Source organism: Procambarus clarkii, chromosome 8 (assembly GCF_040958095.1).
Source record: "Procambarus clarkii isolate CNS0578487 chromosome 8, FALCON_Pclarkii_2.0, whole genome shotgun sequence".
NCBI classification, from domain to species: domain Eukaryota; kingdom Metazoa; phylum Arthropoda; class Malacostraca; order Decapoda; family Cambaridae; genus Procambarus; species Procambarus clarkii.
Genome location: NC_091157.1, coordinates 13255479 through 13266145, shown reverse-complemented (window position 1 = coordinate 13266145; position 10667 = coordinate 13255479). Strand labels below are relative to the sequence as shown.

The 10667-nt window shown below is 50.4% G+C and overlaps 1 protein-coding gene and 1 non-coding gene across 2 annotated transcripts; both read right to left on the bottom strand.

The window, feature by feature from the left end:
• Positions 1 to 9024, bottom strand: LOC138359711 (uncharacterized). The gene is made up of 2 exons (XM_069319245.1): positions 8998 to 9024; positions 1 to 483 (listed from the first exon to the last, which is right to left on the bottom strand). The coding sequence occupies exons 1-2, from the start codon at positions 9022 to 9024 to the stop codon at positions 1 to 3; spliced, it is 510 nt and encodes a 169-aa protein (XP_069175346.1).
• TRNAK-UUU (transfer RNA lysine (anticodon UUU)) lies at positions 1699 to 1771 on the bottom strand. Its single transcript has one exon. It is a non-coding gene; the product is annotated as a tRNA-Lys (tRNA).
• Positions 9025 to 10667: the final 1643 nt, after the last annotated feature.

The following is a 10667-nucleotide window of genomic DNA, read 5'->3' as shown; positions in this document are numbered from 1 at the left end:
TTAGACAGGATTGCTACCGTCGGCAGCGCTGTCACCGTAGACAGGACTGCTACCGTCGGCAGCGCTGTCACCGTAGACAGGACTGCTACCGTCGGCAGCGCCGTCACCGTAGACAGGACTGCTACCGTCGGCAGCGCTGTCACCGTAGACAGGACTGCTACCGTCGGCAGTGCTGTCACCGTAGACAGGATTGCTACCGTCGGCAGCACTGTCACCGTAGACAGGACTGCTACCGTCGGCAGCGCTGTCACCGTAGACAGGACTGCTACCGTCGGCAGCGCTGTCACCGTAGACAGGACTGCTACCGTCGGCAGTGCTGTCACCGTAGACAGGATTGCTACCGTCGGCAGCGCTGTCACCGTAGACAGGGCTGCTACCGTCGGCAGCGCTGTCACCGTAGACAGGACTGCTACCGTCGGCAAGATGACCTCTGGTAGCTGAATCATCACACAAGGCAGGACAAGCCGCAACTTTAGACAGGACCTGCAATATTTACGCAAGGCCCCTCACCCTACACAGGCTCGCCGGTCAACAGGGTCACCACTTCCAACAGGACCACCCACTCTATAAACAGGAGCACATGGGGAAAAAGGTAAATTTCACGCTTCCTTTCGTATGACACATAAGATTACAGTGAACGAGAATGTATTCTCCAATTATGTGTCAAGGAAGGAAGACGCCCGCGCGCGCGCGCGTGTACTCACCTAGTTGTACTCACCTAGTTGTGTTTGCGGGGGTTGAGCTCTGGCCCTTTGGTCCCGCCTCTCAACCGTCAATCAACAGGTGTACAGGTTCCTGAGCCTACTGGGCTCTATCATATCTACACTTGAAACTGTGTATGGAGTCAGCCTCCACCACATCACTTCCTAATGCATTCCATTTGTCAACCACTCTGACACTAAAAAAGTTCTTTCTAATATCTCTGTGGCTCATTTGGGCACTCAGTTTCCACCTGTGTTCCCTTGTGCGTGTTCCCCTTGTGTTAAATAGACTGTCTTTATCTACCCTATCAATTTCCTTCAGAATCTTGAATGTGGTGATCATGTCCCCCCTAACTATTCTGTCTTCCAGCGAAGTGAGGTTTAATTCCCGTAGTCTCTCCTCGTAGCTCATACCTCTCAGCTCGGGTACTAGTCTGGTGGCAAACCTTTGAACCTTTTCCAGTTTAGTCTTATGCTTGACTAGATATGGCCTCCATGCTGGGGCTGCATACTCCAGGATTGGCCTGACATATGTGGTATACAAAGTTCTGAATGATTCTTTACACAAGTTTCTGAATGCCGTTCGTATGTTGGCCAGCCTGGCATATGCCGCTGATGTTATCCTCTTGATATGTGCTGCAGGAGACAGGTCTGGCGTGATATCAACCCCCAAGTCTTTTTCCTTCTCTGACTCCTGAAGAATTTCCTCTCCCAGATGATACCTTGTATCTGGCCTCCTGCTCCCTACACCTATCTTCATTACATTACATTTGGTTGGGTTAAACTCTAACAACCATTTGTTCGACCATTCCTTCAGCTTGTCTAGGTCTTCTTGAAGCCTCAAACAGTCCTCTTCTGTTTTAATCCTTCTCATAATTTTAGCGTGTGTGTGTGTGTGTGTGTGCTCACATATTTGCTCACCTATTTGTGCTTGCGGGGGTTGAGCTCTGGCTCTTTGGTCCCGCCTCTCAACTGTCAATCAACTGGAAAGAAAACCAGCCCGAACAGGGACTCGAACCCTGGACCCTTAGGTTAAAAGCCTAATGCTCTACCGACTGAGCTATCCGGGCACATATGGGTGTGTGTGTGTTTTCTCACTTTCCTTGAGCGTGGCAATTAACCAGTTCTCTGGTTCGCTTGGTTATTGTTATTCCTGTGAATACGTCACAGGGACAAAGATGAAGAACAAATCAACTACTCAAGATATTTTAGGTTAGTCTTGGACCTTATCAGGTCGTCTCGACGTTTCGGTCCGTCTTGGGCCGGAAGTGCAAGGTCTCTTTATTTTGGTAATATCGAGTGATTTATTATGCGCCCCACACCCATCCCATGGGCAGTGGTGGACCCCACACCCAACCCATGGGCAGTGGTGGACCCCACACCCATCCCATGAGCAGTGGTGGACCCCACACCCATCCCATGGGCAGTGGTGGACCCCACACCCAACCCATGGGCAGTGGTGGACCCCACACCCAACCCATGGGCAGTGGAGGACCCCCACACCCAACCCATGGGCAGTGGAGGACCCCACACCCAACCCATGGGCAGTGGTGGACCCCACACCCAACCCATGGGCAGTGGTGGACCCCACACCCAACCCATGGGCAGTGGTGGACCCCACACCCAACCCATGGGCAGTGGTGGACCCCACACCCAACCCATGGGCAGTGGTGGACCCCACACCCAACCCATGGGCAGTGGTGGACCCCACACCCAACCCATGGTCAGTGGTGGACCCCCACACCCAACCCATGGGCAGTGGTGGACCCCACACCCATCCCATGGGCAGTGGTGGACCCCACACCCATCCCATGAGCAGTGGTGGACCCCACACCCAACCCATGGGCAGTGGTGGACCCCACACCCATCCCATGAGCAGTGGTGGACCCCACACCCATCCCATGGGCAGTGATGGACCCCCACACCCAACCCATGGGCAGTGGTGTACCCCACACCCAACCCATGGGCAGTGATGGACCCCCACACCCAACCCATGGGCAGTGGAGGACCCCACACCCATCCCATGGGCAGTGGTGGACCCCACACCCATCCCATGGGCAGTGGTGGACCCCACACCCAACCCATGGGCAGTGGTGGACCCCACACCCATCCCATGAGCAGTGGTGGACCCCACACCCATCCCATGGGCAGTGGTGGACCCCACACCCAACCCATGGGCAGTGGTGGACCCCACACCCATCCCATGGGCAGTGGTGGACCCCACACCCATCCCATGGGCAGTGGTGGACCCCCACACCCATCCCATGGGCAGAGACGGAATGGGTGAAAAAAAATAACACATAATAGACAGGACTAATTAGACAAACATGGCTCAATTAGCCAAAAGAATCCACCAAGTAAAAATTCCATAAATATAATCCAAGCGCTTTCGTAACTCAAGACATTTTTAAGAAATACAGAAGAGTTCCCACCATTGTATTCCTTGACAATTGTTGAGATTGTGGTGAGAGAACTCGGATTGTCTCGCTTCATGCAGGTCGGCGTTCAATCCCCGACCGTCCAAGTGGTTGGACACCATTCCTTTCCCCCCGTCCCATCCCAAATCCTTATCCTGACTCCTTCTAAGTGCTAAATAGTCGTAATGGCTTGGCGCTTTCCCATAATAATTCTCTCCCTCCCCTTCATTGTCTCTTCACTTACGCATATATTAAGTTGTCTGATTCTATAATGAAGAAGACCGGTTAGTTCAGTTATTATAATGAAGAGGGAAGCTAAGTGATCTCTTGATATAATGAAGAAGGCCGTAAATGGCCTGTTGATATAATGAAGAGGGCAGTAAGTGACCTGTTGATATAATGAATAGTGTTGTAAGTGTCCTGTTGATAATGAAGAGGGCCGTAAATGGCCTGTTGATATAATGAATAGTGCCGAAAAATGGCCTGTTGATATAATGAATAGTGTTGTAAGTGGCCTGCTGATATAATGAATAGTGTTGTAAGTGTCCTGTTGTATAATGAATAGTGTTGTAAGTGTCCTGTTGATATAATGAAGAGGGCAGTAAGTGTCCAGTTGATATAATGAAGAGGACCGTAAGTGTCCTGTTGATATAATGAAGAGGGCCGTGAGTGTCCTGTTGATATAATGAAGAGGACCGTAAGTGTCCTGTTGATATAATGAAGAGGACCGTAAGTGTCCTGTTGATATAATGAAGAGGGCAGTAAGTGTCCAGTTGATATAATGAAGAGGACCGTAAGTGTCCTGTTGTTATAATGAAGAGGGCCGTAAGTGTCCTGTTGATATAATGAAGAGGACCGTAAGTGTCCTGTTGATATAATGAAGAGGGCCGTGAGTGTCCTGTTGATATAATGAAGAGGACCGTAAGTGTCCTGTTGATATAATGAAGAGGACCGTAAGTGTCCTGTTGATATAATGAAGAGGACCGTAAGTGTCCTGTTGATATAATGAAGAGGACCGTAAGTGTCCTGTTGATATAATGAAGAGGACCGTAAGTGTCCTGTTGATATAATGAAGAGGACCGTAAGTGACCTGTTGATATAATGAAGAGGACCGTAAGTGTCCTGTTGATATAATGAAGAGGACCGTAAGTGACCTGTTGATATAATGAAGAGGGCCGTAAGTGTCCTGTTGATATAATGAAGAGGACCGTAAGTGACCTGTTCATATAATGAAGAGGGCCGTAAGTGACCTGTTGATATAATGAAGAGGGCCGTAAGTGACCTGTTGATATAATGAAGAGGGCCGTAAGTGACCTGTTGATATAATGAAGAGGACCGCTAACTTCTCAGTTGCTGTAATTAGGAACACCGACAAGTTCCATGATGATATAATGAAAAGGACAACAAAGTTGTGTTGCTACAATGAAAAAGGTCATTAAGTTATCCTTTGCTGATATCTTTACCATAATCAAGAGGACCACTAAGATATCTTTGCCATAGTGAAGAGGACCACTAAGATATCTTTGCCATGATCAAGAGGACCACTAAGATATCTTTGCCACAGTGAAGAGGACCACTAAGATATCTTTGCCATGATCAAGAGGACAACTAAGATATCTGTGCCATAATCAAGAGGACCACTAAGATATCTGTGCCATAATCAAGAGGACCACTAAGATATCTTTGCCATGATCAAGAGGACAACTAAGATATCTTTACCATAATCAAGAGGACCACTAAGATATCTTTGCCACAGTGAAGAGGACCACTAAGATATCTTTGCCACAGTGAAGAGGACCACTAAGATATCTTTGCCATAATCAAGAGGACCACTAAGATATCTTTGCCATAATCAAGAGGACCACTAAGATATCTGTGCCATAATCAAGAGGACCACTAAGATATCTTTGCCATGATCAAGAGGACAACTAAGATATCTGTGCCATAATCAAGAGGACCACTAAGATATCTGTGCCATAATCAAGAGGACCACTAAGATATCTTTGCCATGATCAAGAGGACAACAAAGATATTTGTGCCATAATCAAGAGGACCACTAAGATATCTGTGCCATAATCAAGAGGACCACTAAGATATCTGTGCCATAATCAAGAGGACCACTAAGATATCTGTGCCATAATCAAGAGGACCACTAAGATATCTGTGCCATAATCAAGAGGACCACTAAGATATCTGTGCCATAATCAAGAGGACCACTAAGCTATCTGTGCCATAATCAAGAGGACCACTAAGATATCTGTGCCATAATCAAAAGGACCACTAAGATATCTGTGCCATAATCAAGAGGACCACTAAGATATCTGTGCCATAATCAAGAGGACCACTAAGATATCTTTGCCACAATCAAGAGGACCACTAAGATATCTGTGCCATAATCAAGAGGACAACTAAGATATCTGTGCCATAATCAAGAGGACCACTAAGATATCTGTGCCATAATCAAGAGGACCACTAAGATATCTGTGCCATGACCAAGAGGACCATGAACGATTTTTTTATGGAATGTGAAGTGGTTTAAGTCGTTGAACTGGGTGATATATTGTTGAACTGGGTGAGAAAGATTTGTTGAGTGGGAGGAGTTGATGAGTAGGTTGATTCATCGAGTGGGATGTCACGTTGTTTATTTGGATTATTTACTGAATGATATGATTTGTTCTTCAATGGAATGATTTTGTTCTCGAGTGGGATGATTTGTTGAGTGATACAGTGAATGATAAACTTCATGTTGTCCAGATGTACTGTGTCCAGATGTCCAGATGTACATGTCCAGATGTACTGTGAAGGGTTATATAGTCCAGTAAGTAATCACGGTTACCGTGATATTGTGGAACAGTAGGCCTACACACGATTTATAGGCCTATTTCATTAAGTCAAAATCATCAATTTCGCAGACGATGAGTCACAATAACGTGGCTGAAGATATGATGACTAAAGCCACTCATCAGAAGATGAGGAGACGACGACGTTTCGGTCCGTCCTGAACCGAGGTGAAGTGATTATCAAGGGAAAAGCGCCAAGCCATTACGACTATATAGCACTGGGAAGGGGTCAGGATAAGGATTTGGGATGGAACGGGGGGAAGGAATGGTGCCCAACCACTTGGACGGTCGGGGATTGAACGCCGACCATCTTCTAGTGTGTGGTCATCACATATCCAATTTCATTTACTTGAGTGATTATAGTTTTTAAATGCTTCCCCTTACTCCCCTTACTCCCCTTACTTACCAGGATATTACAATAATTGCAATAAATCATGCAATACAATTCAAGATACAATATTTAACTCTAAACGTTTCAAACAATGTTCTTAATAAACAAAAAAACACATACAGTTTCGTATTTTTTTAGTTGGAAGCTAAAATCCAATTACTGTGATCTAATTCACCTGAGGAAGGTGTTGGTAATCACCTCCCCGGCACCTGCGAGCACCCATGGGCGGTCCTGTGGAGGGGCCAGCATGCTAAACAGGTTTGAGCTAGGTAGTCCGGTGGAGAATTCAATTCCGCACAGCCGGGCCCTCAGAGCGAAGTGGCGGAGGGGGCGCTGGGCGGGTAGTTTGATCTCCGCTGGGGGTCTGTATGGGGGGCTCGGATAAGGGGGCTGGGGTTATGAATGGGGGCTAGAGGTAGGGGGGAGCTTAGGGACGGAGAGGAATGGGTTCAGACGGTTGTCTGGGGGGGGGGGTTATATACCCTTCTAGGGGCTCGGCTAGTGAAGGCTGGTGTGGCTAGGAAGGACGTACGGCGTACTATGGCCTTCACAGTCGTAATTATACTGAATTTATATTTCACGGTCTTACACACCGTAAACTTGTGCGGTGAAAAATGCAGTTTTTATTCTGGCCAGGAGAGAGGGTAGAGTATAGGGTTATCTTGAGGTTATCTTGAGATGATTTCGGGGCTTTTTAGTGTCACCGCGGCCCGGTCCTCGACCAGGCCTCCACCCCCAGGAAGCAGCCCGTGACAGCTGACTAACACCCAGGTACCTATTTTACTGCTAGGTAACAGGGGCATAGGGTGAAAGAAACTCTGCCCATTGTTTCTCGCCGGCGCCTGTGATCGAACCCAGGACCACAGGATCACAAGTCCAGCGTGCTGTCCGCTCGGCCGACCGGCTCCCTGGTAGTGATCTTTACACATTATTAACACGTTATCATGTGCGGTGTGTGGACCCCATACCCATCCTGTGGGGGGTGTGTGGACCCCATACCCATCCCGTGGGCGGTGGTGGACCCCATACCCATCCTGTGGGCGGTGGTGGACCCCATACCCATCCTGTGGGCGGTGGTGGACCTCATACCCATCCTGTGGGCGGTGGTGGACCCCATACCCATCCTGTGGGCGGTGGTGGACCTCATACCCATCCCGTGGGTGGTGGTGGACCCTATACCCATCCTGTGGGCGGTGGTGGACCTCATACCCATCCTGTGGGCGGTAGTGGACCCCATACCTATCTTATGGGCGGTGGTGGACTCCATACCCATCCTGTGGGCGGTAGTGGACCCCATACCTATCTTATGGGCGGTGGTGGACTCCATGCCCATCCTGTGCACGGTGGTGGACCCCATACCCATTTTGTGGGCGGTGGTGGACCCCATACCTATCTTATGGGCGGTGGTGGACTCCATGCCCATCCTGTGGACGGTGGTGGACCCCATGCCCATCTTGTGGGCGGTGGTGGACCCCATGCCATCCTGTGGGCGGTGGTGGACCCCATACCCATCCTGTGGGCGGTGTGTGGACCCCATACCCATCCTGTGGGCGGTGGTGGACTCCATACCCATTCTGTGGGCGGTAGTGGACCCCATACCTATCTTATGGGCGGTGGTGGACTCCATGCCTATCCTGTGGACGGTGGTGGACCCCATGCCCATCTTGTGGGCGGTGGTGGACCCCATGCCATCCTGTGGGCGGTGGTGGACCCCATACCCATCCTGTGGGCGGTGGTGGACCCCATGCCCATCCTGTGGGCGGTGTGTGGACCCCATACCATCCTGTGGGCGGTGGTGGACCCCATACCCATCCTGTGGGCGGTGGTGGACCCCATACCCATCCTGTGGGCGGTGGTGGACCCCATACCCATCCTGTGGGCGGTGGTGGACCCCATACCCATCCTGTGGGCGGTGGTGGACCCCATACCCATCCTGTGGGCGGTGGTGGACCCCATACCCATTCTGTGGGCGGTGGTGGACCCATACCCATCCTGTGGGCGGTGGTGGACCCCATACCCATCCTGTGGGCGGTGTGTAAACCCCATACCCATTCTGTGGGCGGTGTGTGGATCCCATACCCATCCTGTGAGCGGTGATAGACCCCATGCCCATCCTGTGGGCGGTGGTGGACCACATACCCATCCTGTGGGCAGTGGTGGACCACATACCCATCCTGTGGGCGGTGGTGCACCCCATGCCCATCCTGTGGGCGGTGGTGGACCACATACCCATCCTGTGGGCGGTGTGTAGACCACATACCCATCCTGTGGGCGGTGGTGGACCCCATACTCCTCATTCTTGCCTCATACTCACACTTCTCTCCCAATCTTCCTCATCCCGACCTGAAAACCTAATCTTTCACCTCTCACTCTAGTCTAATATTCACTCCCTGAAACCAAGCGACTACGGGCTCACCATAGCCCGTGCTACTTGGAACTTTATTCCAGGTAGCGAATCTTTAACAACAACCCTGAAACCTTAGCCAAATATTCGAAGGTTTGTGTACTCTACCTTAGTGCATGCACTTGATTGCAATGTCTCCCCAGTGGCCACCAACTGGATGGGTGAGTGGAACAGCTTTAGCAACTGTGTAAGTGACTCACCACAGAGCTGCGTTGCTCTGTGTAGACTACTGTTTGGTGCTCACTTCTTGAACCACTTGTGGGCTATTCATCGCTACTAATAGTTTAATCCCTGTAACTATAGCTTTTACAAGGGTGTTACTTGCTTAGGTAAAGGACCTTTGGAGTTTGGTTCCTGAACCATTTATTTATGTGCCTCTGAAACCTTTTTCATTGCCGCCCACAGGATAGGTATGGGGGTCCACTATTACCCACGGGATGGTAATGGTGTCCACTACCACCAACAGGATGGTTATGGGGTCCACTACCACCAACAGGATGGTTATGGGGTCCACTACCACCAACAGGATGGTAATGGGGTCCACTACCACCAACAGGATGGTAATGGGGCTCCACTACCACCAACAGGATGGTAATGGGGCTCCACTACCACCAACAGGATGGTAATGGGGCTCCACTACCACCAACAGGATGGTAATGGAGCTCCACTACCACCAACAGGAGGGTAATGGGGCTCCACTACCACCAACAGGAGGGTAATGGGGCTCCACTACCACCAACAAGATGGTAATGGGGCTCCACTACCACCAACAGGAGGGTAATGGGCTCCACTACCACCACCAGGATGGTAATGGGGGCTCCACTACCACCAGCAGGATGGTAATGGTCTCCACTACCACCAACAGGAGGGTAATGGGGTCCACTACCACCAACAGGATGGTAATGGGGCTCCACTACCACCAACAGGAGGGTAATGGGGTCCACTACCACCAACAGGATGGTAATGGAGCTCCACTACCACCAACAGGATGGTAATGGAGCTCCACTACCACCAACAGGATGGTAATGGGGCTCCACTACCACCAACAGGATGGTAATGGGGCTCCACTACCACCAACAGGATGGTAATGGGGCTCCACTACCACCAACAGGATGGTAATGGGGCTCCACTACCACCAACAGGATGGTAATGGGGTCCACTACCACCAACAGGATGGTATTGGGGTCCACTACCACCAACAGAATGGTAATGGGGTCCACTACCACCAACAGGATGGCAATGGGGTCCACTACCACCAACAGGATGGTAATGGGGTCCACTACCACCAACAGGATGGTAATGGGGCTCCACTACCACCAACAGGATGGTATTGGGGTCCACTACCACCAACAGGATGGTAATGGGGTCCACTACCACCAACAGGATGGCAATGGGGTCCACTACCACCAACAGGATGGTAATGGGGTCCACTACCACCAACAGGATGGTAATGGGGTCCACTACCACCAACAGGATGGTATTGGGGTCCACTACCACCAACAGGATGGTAATGGGGTCCACTACCACCAACAGGATGGTAATGGGGTCCACTACCACCAACAGGATGGTAATGGGGCTCCACTACCACCAACAGGATGGTAATGGGGTCCACTACCACCAACAGGATGGTAATGGGGTCCACTACCACCAACAGGATGGTAATGGGGTCCACTACCACCAAAAGGATGGTAATGGGGTCCACTACCACCAACAGGATGGTAATGGGGCTCCACTACCACCAACAGGATGGTAATGGGGTCCACTACCACCAACAGGATGGTAATGGGGTCCACTACCTCCAACAGGATGGTAATGGGGTCCACTACCACCAACAGGATGGTAATGGGGTCCACTACCACCCAAGGTATGGATATAACGACCACAATCAATGAACAAAATCCAATCTTTAACCCT